Genomic DNA, 15,531 nt, shown 5'->3' with positions numbered 1-15,531 from the left:
CTTATATTACATCTTGTAAAAGGGGCATTATAGGCCCCCTTTAATGAATTGTCACTAATATTAACGCAGGCTCTTTCTGAAGGTTTCTGGTAGATTTGTATACACACATTTTATTAATTAATAATAAGACTTGTTTCAGTCCACATAACAGGATAGTTCACCCCAAAGTGTACTCACTCTTATATATTTTGGGTAAACTAGCCCTTTAAGTTTTGTTGCCAACTACTGGCACAACAATCTTACCAGTAGAAATGGCCACTGAACTAATCTACCAATGAACTACTCATCCAGTAGCTGTCCAGTGATTTTCCTCATTTGGACAGCAGAGGGAGCCACTGGAGCACTTTTAATATCTGTGGCACTGCAGCATCCAAAGTTCTTTGTAAATTTGTTAAATATTTAATAAGAGCTCACAATGTCTGTTGATTATTTGTGTAATCAATATTATTGATTGTCATACTTTTATACTGTCACAGTGATGAACTCATTTTAGCAACTAACGTCTCATTGAATTGCTTTCACATGTATAACCTTAATTCAGTCCATTTTATGTTCAAGAATATGAACAGCCATTGCCCTTGAAGAATGTCAAAGTGTGACACATCTACAGATCATTTTCATGTCTGGTTGGTAACTGTGTCTTTATTAGTGCGCACAAGCGCAGCACAACAATCACATCACAGACATTGAAGCGAACTGCTAACTCGTTTTCCCTGCTGCATGCTTTAGCAGAGCATAATCAACACACTGACTTCACACAGCTCCTTTCGCTCTCTCTCGCCGCTCCCTCACTTGGTGTCTTTCTCTGATACTGGTGGCAGATTGAGAGATCTGATACAGCTCTGGTTAGCACTGGAGCTCAAAGCCCTCCGGCTGTTTCTCTTGCATATTTTGGCACGGTCCTCTTTTGTGTAAGAGACGAGAAAGTTTCTGTTATTCAGACACTCAATACGTATAATTAACAACAGAGACGGCATCACGCACAACAACAACACAAACATTAATACGGTAACATCGTAAAGTAAATTAATTTTTGCTGGTGTGAGCTTGGTCTCACCTCTCTTTGTATTTGTGTGTCTGTGTTGGCATATTAATGTGTTTATGTCTTTCAATGGTCACATTCGACCTCCACCATACCAGATCTAGGCCCCCAGCAGTTCCCTCTCTGGCCTTACATTGGCTTCCCTGTGGCGTATTGTCTCTCCATTGAGTCCTTCTCCACCGAGAGCAAGATTCTGAGATGCCCACTCAACATTCACTCCTGGTTCTCACAGTCTTGCTGTGGTACTTAATTGGAAGCCCCCAGCGTCTCATAAGATAAACGTCAAACACATATAGCACCCCTGATTCCAGTTCACCAATCACCGCTGTTGTGACCGCCCGACGTGGGTTTAACTCTTGGAAATACTTACAGAGGACTCTCTCATTGGCTGGACGGGACTCCGGGTCGATGCAGCGATCCGTCAAGATGTGTTTGCCTTCAAGCGGGATCTGCCTCCGATACACACAATATAGACTCCGTTCTTCGGTCCCCATCCAGGCAAGAGTGACTGAGTTGCAGGTCCGCAACTTGTTGAAAGACTTAATCTGCAGTGTGGAGGGAAACACCGGCACAGCTCGGCGGTGGTACGCCGACGATGCCTGCATTTTGAGACAGAATTTGGACTTCCCGGAATTGCCTTTAGGGATTGACGATGAGGCCAAGGCCTGGAGCTGGATGAGGTATGACGGTCCACCATGCAACCAAATCTGGGCCAGCTGGTGTCCCACCTCCTGAGACGTCAAAGTCTGTCCTTTAGTAGAGACGGTGACCTTGACTTTACTAGTGCCGTTACAGGTGTGCAAGGTAAGGAGGCCATTTTGCTGCCACCCACGTGGCTTAAATCGGAACTTATCCCCCTGTAGATTGCTTGCATCCCCGCTCAGGGTGACCCATTTGACCTGGCCTTCCCGTAAGGACGTGACAGCTGGACGAGCCTCCTCGTGTGTGCGGGCGAAAGTGCCTGTGTATGCCGCACTTGTGCCGTTAACCCTGTCCACTACGAACACGTCAAAATAGTACTGTGTATCCGGAAGCAGGTCCGATACCGTGCACACGCTTTCGACATCCCTGCACACACATCCAGGGTCCTCAAACTTATCAGTTGTAGATGATTCCCGATCCTTGAAGGTATCTGGGTGCCGCCACCACCAGTCTTTAAATGTTGCCCACACAATCTCCTTGCTTTGTTTGTCCCTCCTCTGTCTCTTCTGCACACTCTGTATCTCCTTTCGGATTCCCTCACGAGCCGCACAAAGACTTCGGTAATTGTGTTTGTGGTTGACTAACACGCAATATTCATGATGTGGCTGGTGACCATCTTTAATAACTATGGATGAACTTGGAGCCCAGTTTAAGGTGACACTGGTCATGCCCACCCCCAGTGTGTGTACTCTGGGGTCTGATGGCAGCTCCGGGAAAGCCCCCGAGGGACCAGGACCTTCGTGGAGGTATGCCGACACCTGCGTGTTCTGCTCGTTTGATTTCAGCCGCAGGATGTAGATGGACGCCGGAGCGTAGGCAGGTCCGGTGTAGGTGTCTACAGCATTGCCGGTGTAGGTGTAAATCCTAACCTCTCTTCCTGAACCTCTCCACCAAACCTCGGGCATGCTCTTCTTTGAGCTCCCTGCAGAAATGAAGCATTTCAGATCAAGATCAAGCATATTCAAAAGCTCTAATCAAAAGAGAGCTAAAAAACATGGGCTGCATCGACGCCTAAGCCTGTTTTTCATGCAAACCATCATTACTTTTGTCGGCACACTTTTAGAGGGAACATTTGGTAATCAAAGTGAATAATTTAAAGGTGTAGATGGGGACCCCTGAGTTCACAGTCTAAATGATTTATATGTCACTTTATGACTTTATAATGCTGCTTTGCCTGCCAGACTACCCCTTCATTTCAGTATTTGCGCATGATTACGAAAGCAGAGTGCAGAAATGTATCACCATAAAACAAAAATCATCAGGATTATTCTGGCACTGTTAAAACACATGATGCAGAGGTGCCTTCCAAATATGAATTAAGATAACTGTAAAATGCATTTTGCAACAAAATAGTTTAAAAATGTATTTATCTGTCTAGCATTATGAATGAATAATAAATATTTATTAAATTATTTTAGAATGTCAAAAAAATTGGTAACACTTTACGCTAGGGTTTAATTCGTTAACAGTCAATGCATTAGGTATTTATTAATCTTGGATAATGTTAATTTTACATATAGAAATATATTTTTTACATTTAAAGTGTTATAAATTAACATCTAGCATGCACAAATATGAATTAACAATGAACAACAGTATATTTATAATTAACATTAAAGAAGTTAAACTTGAAAATGTAAATTCTGTGGTCATTTACTCAGCCTCATGTTATTCTAAACCTGTATCACTATTGTTTTTCTTCTGTGGATCATAAAAGAAGTTTTGAAAATCATTTCCCACTGTTTTCATCCATACAACGAATGTCAGTTGAGTTCAAAACAACATTACACCTCATTTTTTATTTTTCAGTTAATTTAGATGAATTAATGCTACCATGTTAATAGTTTATTGCTGTACATTATACGTTCATAATACCTACTTCATTATCCAATGTTAACAAATAGAATCTTATTGTAAAGTAATTATTCTAAAGTACCATTAAAATTAGAACCAGACGTTAATGTTTATCCATCCAGACTGTGCTTGCATATGTTGTGTCTCTTTGTTTCTGTTTGAAAATGCTTTCTCTCTATCAGGGAAACAGCCTGGAGATTTGGAGATGGATAAGAGGAGAATCTTCTGTCCACAGAGGCCCTAAAGCAACACAACAGCAGTTTTACACCTGCTAATTAAATCAGTGAGCCTCAAGCGACTGCTTCGCTTCTTCATTAAATCCTCTGAAGGGATGTAACCCGTCCGCCCTTTGGATACAAAATCCCTGAGTAGTCTGTTAGCCCTGGTTAGGTCTATGCCAGTACTCCCCAAACACACAAGTACGTGTTTGCATGCATGCACAAATATACCTTCAAGCAGACACAAGTCCATGAATAAGCATACATACACACACACAAACTCACAGTGTGCTTTTTTAGGTGGTTTATCCTTCAAGGTCCGAACAGCCAAGCTCCATTCGATGGGCACTGCACAGGGGCTCACAGTAACCGACAGCAAATCAGCTTTCTTCTTTAGCGTGAAATACAGTCTGAAACACAGATCCATATCTGTATGCATTAGACACAGCAAATATGATATGGTTTGGTCTAATTGTTCATAAGACCTCTCAAAAAATCTCAAATTAATTGGTCAAACAATATCCTTTAACAATTTGCACCAGCCTAATCGTGTCTCATTAAAGAATTTAATCTACTCTATTATATTCATTCCTTTTTAGAATCAATTTTTTTTTAACATAACTGTAATGTAATTTCTCACAAATGTGATTAATTCTCACAGTTGCGACTTTGTATCTCACAATGTGGCTATATTTCCTATTTGAAAATTTATCTCAAAAATACCGGTTTAGTTTTTTACTCTGAAGCAAAAACAGGCTTCTATAAAAGACCCTCAATTGAAATTAAGCTGCTTGTTACAAAATCATTGGATTTATGACTCTGAGATCAGAAACCCAAATACTTTAACACATGACTGCCCAGATTTCTGAGTAAACCCCTTGTTCAGAAACTTGATCTGCTCAGTCATATTATTATTTCTAAACACCAGGGTAAAATTTAGCAATGTCCACCCAACCCTGTGCTGTTCCTGTCTCTGCATATCATTCAGAAGGATCTCAATATTAGAAATGAGTGGCTGAAGTTTATTTTAACAAACATGTCTTTGTATCATGAACATTTGGCATCTATACTGTACCAGCCAGCAAACCCACTTGTGAGTAAGGCTGTTTCTTATATAAAGAGGGTGTTTACATTAAAGGGTTAATTCACCCAAAAATGAAAATTCTGTCATTAATTATTCATCATGTTGTTCCAAACCCATAAGACCTTTGTTTATCTTCAGAACACAAATTAAGATTTTTTTTTTTTTTAAACCGAGAGCTGTCTGACTCCTCCATAGGCAACAATTTAATTACCAACCACTGTCAAGGCCCAGAAAGGTACTAAAGACAGTTAACGTGACAGTGGTTCAACCTATGGAGCGACGAGAATACTTTTTGTGCGCAAAAACAAAACAAAATAAGGACTTTATTCAAAAATCTCTTCTCTGTCATTATCCTTAGAAAGCTGACGCAGTAAGCACAGTGCAGGCTTTCATGTTTACGTCCAAACGCCGGCTCAGTATTGGCCGACGCTGTTCATGTGAGCAGCATGACGCATTCGTGTGATGCTGATGCAGGAGCCGGCTAATAATGAATCGGCGTTCTGATGTAGAACACGGAAGCGCTGCACTGTGTTTACTGCATCAACAGCATAGGAGACTGACAGGAAAGAGAAGAGATTGTTGAATAAAGTCATGATTTTTGTTTTGTTTTTGCACACAAAAAGGAACCACTGTAGTAGGGCTGCACAATTAATCTAATTTATAATCACGATTACAATTACGGATGCCACGATTTCGTAATCGTTCAAAGGCGCGATTACAAGGAAAAATATCCCCTAGATTATTCTGCATGTTTAAGAGATGTGTTATGAGCATGTCACGTTGTGAGAGGCGAATCACAACTACTTCAGAGTGTAAAAGGTCTAACCCAGCACAAAAGGAGCTACCAGTGACATAGGTGTACACTGATGTCGAACGCACACGAAACACCAGCTGCGCGTTCTTGCTCTCCTCTCTGACAGCGAGTTGTGACGCACGCGCCTCTTCTCATTCAATCGTCTCATGTTTAATAGTGTTGGTGTGACCGGGTCTGAATTTTGGCGCGGGATTGCGCATAATTATATTAATTCCCGCAGATTTCGCGCTCACACGAAGCACAGAAACATAATAAAGCCGCCTTTGACATACAAGCGCCAAAATAAGCTCTTTTTCGCGGATTATTAATGTTCAAATACACTCAGAAACAATATCACAATGCCAATGGCTCTGGTGAGTATCAACATAAAACAGTTCAGGAAGAATGTGTCTGTCAAATCTTAAAGGGACAGAAGCCGAATAAACATGCGCTCTATGTTGTTAATGTTCATCAAACAACGAAAGACAAAGAAAAATCACTTACTGCTCTTGACTGATTAACTTCTGTAACTTTAATTGATTAATTTTTACAATGAAGATTATCCAATGTTATTTTACATTTGATTAGTTTGTCTCTTTATTCAGTTTCTTACCTGATCACTACTGTTAGACCTACCTGAAAAATAGAAAGCTGTCTATTTAATGTCTGTCTTTATTCTTTTGTATTTATTTGTGCTATTGTTAGTAATTTGTTCATTTTTTTCTTATTTTATTACTGTTTACTTGTTTTTTAAAACTTCAATTTACCATTTGAAATCAAGCAGACCAAGTAAAAAAATATTATTGCTTCAAACAATGGTATAAAGCTATTCAAAACATCATTCAATGTAAATTGTAATAATCATGATTAATAATCGCAATTACAAATTAAAGGGAATAATCGAGAATTATGATTTCTGTCATAATCGTGCAGCCCTACACTGTAGTCACGTGGACTATTTTAATGATTTCTTTCACATTTCTGGACCTTGACAATGTCAGAAAGTTCTCGGATTTCATCAAAAATATCCTAATTTGGGTTCAGAAGATGAATGAAGGTGAATTAAGAATTTTATGACAGAATTAATGACAGAATTTTCAATTTTGGGTGAACTAACCCTTTAAAAAGTCCCAAAAAATTCACCCAAAAATAAATATTGTGTTATATACTCACCCTCATGTTGTTCTGACTTTTTTTCTTCAAGGCAATTTAAATATACATATTTTGAAATGTCTGTTTTGAGAAGTTTTTGTTTTTTTTGTCTATACAGTAGAAGTCAATGGTCACCAAAACTGTTTGGTTACCAACATTCTTCAAAATATCTTCTTTTCGGTTTCACAGAAGAAAAATGCATATAGGTTTAGAACATGAGGGTGAGTAAATGATGACAGAATTTTCATTTTGGGGTGAACTATCCCTTTAATAAGGATAAGTCCAGGATATGACTGTTCTGGAGCAAAAAAACGGAAACATTATTTAAATGGACCTCAAGGGGGGAACATTATTGCTAAAAAGTGTATGACATGACACCTTTAAATAACATGCCGCAGAGCTTCCTTGGGGACTGTTTGACTGCTGATGTTTGCACAGGTTGATCTGCTAATGAAGGTGAGGAGAAACAAAAGCAATGACTCCAGACTGATCTCTGATAAGCTTCTATCGATCCATCACCGTCATTTAGATATGCATCTCCACAAACCCTAATGTTTACAGATCACAGCTGATGCCAGATGCACCATCACTGTAGAGTGCTTTGCTCAAGCAGGAAACACATTCACTCCCCCTCCGTGAATAACATCACACTGGGCAGAATCTGGTGAACCTCCCTCTGTGCATTCTGGTAACACCAGCCATTTGGCAAGCACCACTTCCTCTGACCTTGAAAACAAGCTTGTGATGCTGCCTTCAGTCAATGGTGTTCTGCATCTTCAACTGCTCATTATATTATTTCTATGGAAATAGTCAGACATTAGATTTAAGACTCAGCGTTTGTTTAATGCGATTTAGATCTCTTATTTGCATGCCGCTGGCTCACCGGCATAGCACATTATCATAATATTGATTTCATTCTTCTGGTAATCAGGTTTAACTTTGACCTTGACAATAAAATAAAGGGTCATAGTTTTAGATTGAGGGATTACTGGCAGGTACACTTAAGGTGTGTCCGTCCCTTACCCTTTTAATGCAATTTTTAGTGAGAGATTCTGTGTGGAAGGCACAGTTACAATCTTTTAATAGATTAATTAATTTGATTTATGATCAGCAGCTCCTGCCCTGTGGCTGCGCACTGAAACTCACTCTGTTCTTCTCTCTCTTTCTCGCGCTCAGTCTGAAGCCTGACACCACCTCTGTTACGGGTGAGGGAGCAGTTCTCACTGTGATTCTCACTGGCTAGTGTTGCTAATGGAAAAAGAAAGCTGCAGTTTTAGCTGGATTTGGTTTTAGCTATATATTGGGTTTGATAGAGAGGAAACTGAGACATTTGTGGCATGATTTTAAGCCCATTAATGAGAATAAAAGATAGGAGATAAATGACTCACAAATGTCACGAAAATAGTTTGTGTTGCTAGTATAGTGAAGCATAATGTGAATGTCTCTACTACAGACATGAAGCTAGACACAAGCTAAACACAAACTGTTTACAAGGTGATATTGTACATTCACATGGACTAGGTTTCTATTTGTGAGAAAAAAAAATCTTCTGGATCAGAGTTTTTTTCCAAAAATGATTTAATATTTGCACCCTAAACATTTATTATTATTATTGATATACTATTTTAATATGTATTCATATTTTGAATTAGCTTTTATTTTTATATTCAGTTACATTTTGTTTGTAATTTTATGTGCTTTTGTCATTTTTATCATTTTTTTATATTTCTATATAGCTTCTATATTTCAGTTTTTGATTGATTAATTGTTCTTATTAATTTTTATTTTAAAGTTAAACATTTTCATCTAATATTTTAATATTTTATTTCACCTTTATGCCAATTATCAAAATGTTGAATAGTTTTGGTTTTAGTTAAAAATAACAACACTGACCCTAAATACTAATATTGTATATTACTAATAAGTAATATACTTTATATTGTGAAAAATAGGAATATTATAAATATGTTTAATACTAAATATTAACAGTAGTAATAATAATAATAATATTGTGGCTGTGTTGATAATTTAAAGATGATGTGTGATGCAGGATGAACGAAAAATTATAATACTTTTAATGAACATGAAGAGAATACTACACATACACAACATAACGTTAACAAAAGACAATGAACCGAAGAAGACAGAAGGCTTAAATACATGAAGAAGGTAATTAACAGAACAGGGAACAGGTGAGGACTAATTAGAAACTAATGAACGACTACAACTTAAGCAATGACAAAGACTAAAGACATATTTGGACGATAATTGATTCCCATGTGGACGCCCGTAAAAATTAATTTGCATGGCAACTCAGTGATAAAACTCATGCATTCAGATGGCAATTTATTCATGGTGAAGGAACGAGTTTTGTGATCCAACAAATCCTGAAACGCACTGCTCAAGTGGTCAGTCGCATGATTTTCTGCTGCAAATAAAATGTCATATGCATGGAATAATTTGCATAAATTCATATTTAATTTAATAAGAAGAAAATAATATCCTATTTATTATTTGATTATTTAAATCTCCTGTGTAAAAGTAGAAAGACAGACGTGCTATAGTTAAAATGGTGTTCTGTCTTGTATTTTATCTCAAAATGATGTCATTTTAAAAATGTGGAAATTAGCGGAAATAAGTTAACACAGCCTCTTATTTACATGCGGTAAACAAAAGCTGCTTGGTTTATATTTTCAGTGTATATAATTGCTGCCATAATAACGGCTCATTTTAAATGTTTAAATGTTTTTCTTCTCTTTCTCCTTTGAGCGGTGATGAAATATTTTTCTTGTAAATACTTTCCAGCATTTCAGTAATAAAAGTGAAGGCTAAATCTTTAAAATGCATCCAAATTTCAGTGAAGCACAACAGTTATTGTATGGTGCTTGGCAGTGGTCAAAAAGGATTTAAACAGTGAATTTTTAATCGATCTCTTCTTGATTTGGATGGGAATTAAATTCCAGCATGACCTAGGTGTTTTTCAAAAAAACAGTGGGTAATTCAGCTGGGGATTTTTACGCGGGTGGTGGGAGAAAAACACTGACATTCTGGTTTCGGACAGCAATAAATTCACCAACTAGCCCCTGTGCATGTTGAAAATACCTTACAACCCCATGAGAAACAAACTAAACAACTAAAACTAAACAAGACAGTGAGAACTAAACATGACTGTGACAAATATCAGGAAATATTTATTAATATTTAGTTAATATTGTATATATTTTTTTCTAACCACCATTTTGTACCCCACCCCCTGCTCTGGAGGACAGATATCAGTTTACAGTGATTTCAGACGAGTCGATTCCCTGCTAAGTGATTATTCAGTATTAGCTATCTTTCTTTGGAGGACTACAATGTTGATCTAAACTCTTCCACTCTTCCATTTCTTCTCTACTTGAGTTAGAAAGCTGCAAAACATACACAATCAGTGTTTCTCTTTCATTCTTTTCCTTTCTGATTGGCCCACTTGACCAATTTTAGTGTACCTTCCCCTTATTGGTTAAATTCTTTATTGTCTATCGCCCACCAGAACCCCAAGGTGTCTTTTACCTGCGAGCACGTCCTTTAGGCAGATGTACTGGTGTGACCCTGTTCTCACTCAGCCATGTTGTGGGGTGTAATGTCACTTCATTTTCAGGTGCCAGGGCATCGATGGTGCCAGGACAAGAAAAGAGGGCTATGGCCAGGCAGAGACACCAGGAGAGAGCCATCCTTGTCCAACACAAACGGCCACTCACTTGCCTGGAATACAAAGAATGTCATTTTTAAAGAGGTAAGAGCCTTTAACTGCATTTTTTCACCAGTCTTTTGATAGGTTTGAATATTTCACTAAAAACCACAAGAGTGACATCAAAGGACAACAAGGATTTCTTAAGTTTTAACTTTGAAAACTATTACATTAAAAGACTTTTGGTGGAGAAAGATTTTCATTGACAACTTAAAGCACATCGAGAAAGTATTAAAAGGATAGTAAATGAAAATTCATTTAATCACCCTCAAGTTGTTCCAAACATGTATGAGTTTCTTTCTTCTGTTGAACAAGACAGTTTACGGTAACCATTTACTTCCATTGTATTTTTTTCCTACTATGGAAGTCAATTTCTACTGTTACCAACATTTTTTTTTTTTTAAATATCTTCTTTTGTGTTCAACAGAAGAAAGAAACTCATACAGGTCTGGAACAACTTGAGGGTGAGTAAATGATGACAACATTTTCATTTTGGGGTGAACTCTACCTTTAATTACATTTTATAGAACTTTTTATAGAACTACTGTGATCAGTTCTCCTTTCATGAAGACAATATGAAACATTTGAATTCTCATACTCAGTATATAATAAATTTGAATAAGAAGTTTAACTTCTTTACATGATTTATTGAGCATATGCTACATCTGCCATGTTGTTGACCTGCCTGACCTTTGACCTATGGCATACTAACAACACTGTTAGAAAAAATGTGCAAAAATGGTACCTTTAGGGGTACAACAGCTTGTCACTGGGGCCAATAGCTTTAAAATGTGAATGTTTTTTGGTTTAACAATTAAAAAAGCAGTCTGGTCTGACTCAGTTATTTGCTATTTTTGTTTTTTAACTTTTAGAAACCGATGTCCTTTCAGCTCCAGTGGCCACACTTCACAATCTCCGCAGACACAGTATTTCATCCAGATATCGTTAGTCTACAACTGTTCTACTCATTTGACACACTGCTATTTGCATACTATGTTATAGGAAAGTACGCATATGCGTACTACAGACTGTAGTAAAAAGTTAATTTATTGTATCTTGTCAGTCAGTCTATCTATTTAGATAACAAACGTCCCATGCCTTGGCTAATGAAAGCTCTGAGACAAACGAGGACATCTGGAGGTTTCAAAGGAGCTGATTATTCAGCAGAATTTTGACATTATCTCATTTCACAAAAAAGTAAATCCATCATACTTAAAACATTTGCCTTGTCCTTGATGTGAATGTTGGAGATAAACTGCCAACTTTAAATTGAAATTAAGATTAAAATCTTCTAAAACCTGTCAAAATCCAACTCCGGCGGCTGAAACTCACATTCTTGGGTAGATCTGCACTCAGGGCTGATGTGTTAGATGACAGTGCTGTTATTTATCTCACAAGGTGCTGACAAACTCACTGGTGTTTCAGCCGACATTCAACACAAAGGTTATTCATTATGGCTGACAAGCGAAGAACCGAGCTATCAGTCAATCAGTTAATTCTCACACTCCATCTGTTGTGAGGGCAAGATGAGAGAGAGAGAGAGAGAGAGAGAGAGAGAGAGAGAGAGGAAAAACGCGAGAGGATGAGGGAGAGAAAGTTAGCCTCATCCCAGCTGATGATTCATTGATAGCAGGAAACATTTGCCTTTATTCAGAGAGAATTATTTATATGAGCAAAGAAAATTTGCTATCCACTAACACTCGCTGCTCTGTGCTTTGACACTCCACACAGAAACCTCGCGCTGCCTGCGAGACGAGAGCGGCACTTCAGCGATGCCTGGCAAAAACTCACTTGAATTTATGTCTCTATTTTTAACAGGCGACATCAAATTGGTTTACTGTGGAAAAAGAATTCAACTCCTCTTATTATGTACGAACAGCAGGCTGCTTTGGTAGTATAAAAACCCATCGACAGAAAGAACAAAACCGACCAAAACAGCACCTGGAGGTAATCTGAACACCGCCGAGCAGCGGCTGTGGGGGAGAGTTGAGAAAGTTTGAAACTCTCAGATGTTCAATCGGTGTTTATCTGCAGCTGATGGGCCCAGTGATGTGAGTTCACGTCCCCGGGGAGAGAGAGGCAGCGATCAAAGCCATCGTGCTGAAAAGTGTCCCCATAACAACACGCATGGTTGTCGCTGGGGAAACGTTTCTCCGTAGATCAGATGACAGGCTGTGGAGTGAACGCGCATGAGACGCGTCGCGCGCTCTCATCACCCAACCTCTGCTCTGATTATGACTGCTGAACGGGCCCTCATTAGAAACAGAAGAGAAGGATGGAGGGGGTGGAAAAGGAGGATGCAAGGAAAGTGTGAAGAGAGGAGAGAGAGAGAGATCGGAGCGGGAAAATGTCCAGGAAGATGAAGAGAGGGATTAAGAAAGGTGAAAAAAAGACAGTGAAGGTGAGAAAGAGAGGATCGGAAGAAAAAAAAAAGAGGTAAAAGGGAGAGTGAAGGTGGGAGGAGCCGAACAAGGGCGTAGGAGGTGAGAGAGAAAGACAGGAGGAGGAAGGGATAGAGGGAAGTGTAGAAGAAAAATGGAAGACTAAATTGACACGTGCACATAAAACGATAAAGAGATGGATGGATAATCATAAAACCTCCGGGTGAATCTCATAAGAAGTCAAGAACATGTTTGAATTAAATTAAATTTCATCCCAAAATCAAAATAACTATTTTACATTAAGAAAAAAAGCTATTAAAAAGTTTTGTTTTTTTTTTTGCATTGTAAATTGTTTACATGCCATTTTCTGCCAAAATTCTCATTAATGTAATGCAACAAAATCAACAGGCTACTGCAATGCTAAAAATATAATATATATTATTTAAATGATTAAAATAAAATATTTATATTATTTAAATACTTTTTATAAAGTATACACCATTGTAGTGTTTGCTGTAGGCTATTTTATTTTATATGAATTAAAAAAAAAAAAAGTAATGAGAATTGCCATTGAAAATAATGGGATTGAGATTACACATTACGGTAATGAAAATTCATAGGGAAAAATGCTTAATCATAAAAAAATAATGTCATAATGCAAAAACATTATTTGTTTTTATCCCCCAGTACTAAGTCTGTCCGTTCAGTAAATCTCACACCAGTTTTATTTCTCTCTTTATCTCTCAATCTCTGTGTTTACTGTGTTTGGCAATCTCGTATTACTGTACACACTCTCTTTTACTCTCGATCTGTTAGAGAGCTTGTTGATGGTGTTGGTGGCTGTGGTGTCATGTGACACATGCTCTTTGCAGGGGTCCTGACTGCTCCCAGGGGAGCCAGATATAAAGCGAGAGAGAAAAGAAGGGGGAGAGGTAGAAAAGAGAGAAGGAAAGACAGAAAAGGACTCCAAACTTGAATGGTATAGAATGAAAACTGAGAACTCATGCAAAGATGTGGGCCGTAGGGGGGTAAATAGACAGAGACTTACTCAGATGGGGAGAAAGAGGGCTTAGTGAAAGATTAGAGAAGAGTAGAAATATATTATGGTCAAGATCTAATGGCTGACTTTAACAAATCACGTAACACTAATTGCTTTGTCTTTCTTTCCTTTCTGTCTCAGTCTCTCTCAGAATTGAATCAAGCTGAATTCAGTTCAGAGACGCATTACTGTCATGGTCATGCAGTTACAACACTACCACAGCAAGAAAAATACAGAAGATGTGTTATAAACTATGCACAGAAGATATGTGATCATAAACAAAATGTATTTTTTACATTTATTATTATATTTTCTTTTTAGTATTTTAATATTTCATATATTTCCTATTTTTATATTATGTTTTTAGATGTTATATGTTTTTTAATTGTAATATCAGATTTTATATATATATAAATGATATATATGTGTTATTCTTTTCTGATATTTTGATTCATTTTAAGTTTCATCTGCACTGCAGGAGTTTCTTTCTTTCTTTTTTTTCTTTTTTTTTTTTTTTTTGCCCTGTTCTGGATCACCACCATCCTAAACCACACACTATCTCACTGCTGTACTTATGGGCTATTTAGTGGTCAAAGAGACATGAGTAAGAGCTACACAGTAAGAGAGGATGATCACAGTCTCATGTAACAAAGTAATAGGAAAAAAAAAGACAGAGATTTTTCCCATATACTAAACATTACTACTTTTATCTAAAGCAACTTGCATTCAAGATTTTCGTATCACTTTGTGTTTTCACAGGGAATCGAACCCATGACTTTGGCGTTGCTAGCACCATGCTCTACCAGTTGAGTCCCTGACATGTAATCACAGACACACAAACACGCAATCACACGTACTTACCTCAGCCAGCGCTCGGGACCTCCACTCTGAAGAAAGAAAGGAGGAGAGGTGAAGAAGAGCAGAAGTAAATGGGTCTGATGTCTTCTGCACTGGTGCTCAGAGTCACAGAAACTCCCCTGTCCTGCTGGAGTCCTGAGGATAGAGGGAAAGAAAGAAAAAAAGAAAAACCCTCCCACCCTTCTCCTCTCCTCTTTCTCCCTTATCCTCTCTGTTCTCTCGTTTCCACTCCTTTTCTCTCCTCTCTTTTCTCCCCCCCGACCCAGATCGGTGCAGTCTGATAACTGAGGCGCACTAGTCAAACAGACACATGCGCGTGTGAACTGTGTGTATGTGAGAGAGAGAGAGAGAGAGAGAGAAGAGGAGGAAGAGATAGATGATGGCTAGAAGGATGGAAAAAGTCTCTTGGTGAGGGCTGTCATTGCAAGAGGGTTGGTTGAGTGTGTGTGTGTGTGTGTGCGCGTGGAGTAATTGCAGAGAGAATTGGGGAGGGTGTTTGGAGACGTGTGTTTTTGAAGATTGCATAGGGATGTGTTAATTACTTTTTGGGAACTAGATAATTTCCATTAATTCTCATAGAAACCCAAACTTTAAACTTCATTATAAACAGTATATATATATATATATATATATATATATATACTTCATGTGTATACTAAAAATAAAGTTTCTTTACTGGCA

At 38.0% G+C, this 15,531-nt stretch overlaps 1 protein-coding gene across 5 annotated transcripts; it reads right to left on the bottom strand.

Moving 5' to 3' along the window:
• Positions 1–624: 624 nt before the first annotated feature.
• ndnfl (neuron-derived neurotrophic factor, like) lies at positions 625–15,253 on the bottom strand. Of its 5 annotated transcripts, none has more exons than XR_007184972.1 (6): positions 12,271–12,501; positions 11,905–12,082; positions 10,395–10,586; positions 4,102–4,226; positions 1,058–2,666; positions 625–904 (listed from the first exon to the last, which is right to left on the bottom strand). XR_007184972.1 is itself a non-coding variant. In XM_048191345.1 (6 exons), coding segments are annotated over exons 3-6 (1,737 nt in total). In that variant the 5' UTR covers positions 11,907–12,082; positions 12,271–12,409; positions 12,514–13,337; the 3' UTR covers positions 625–1,248. The 5 variants fall into 5 exon arrangements, 4 of the variants coding, with proteins under 4 accessions (XP_048047302.1, XP_048047303.1, XP_048047304.1 ...); XM_048191345.1 differs by adding an exon at positions 12,514–13,337 and having other exon boundaries at positions 625–2,666; positions 12,271–12,409; XM_048191346.1 differs by lacking the exon at positions 12,271–12,501 and adding an exon at positions 12,514–13,337 and having other exon boundaries at positions 625–2,666.
• Positions 15,254–15,531: the final 278 nt, after the last annotated feature.

The sequence above is a fragment of the Megalobrama amblycephala genome, linkage group LG5 (genome assembly GCF_018812025.1).
Source record: "Megalobrama amblycephala isolate DHTTF-2021 linkage group LG5, ASM1881202v1, whole genome shotgun sequence".
NCBI lineage: Eukaryota > Metazoa > Chordata > Actinopteri > Cypriniformes > Xenocyprididae > Megalobrama > Megalobrama amblycephala.
The sequence above is the reverse complement of the archived record's forward strand: the minus strand, read 5'-3'. Positions and strand labels throughout refer to the sequence as shown.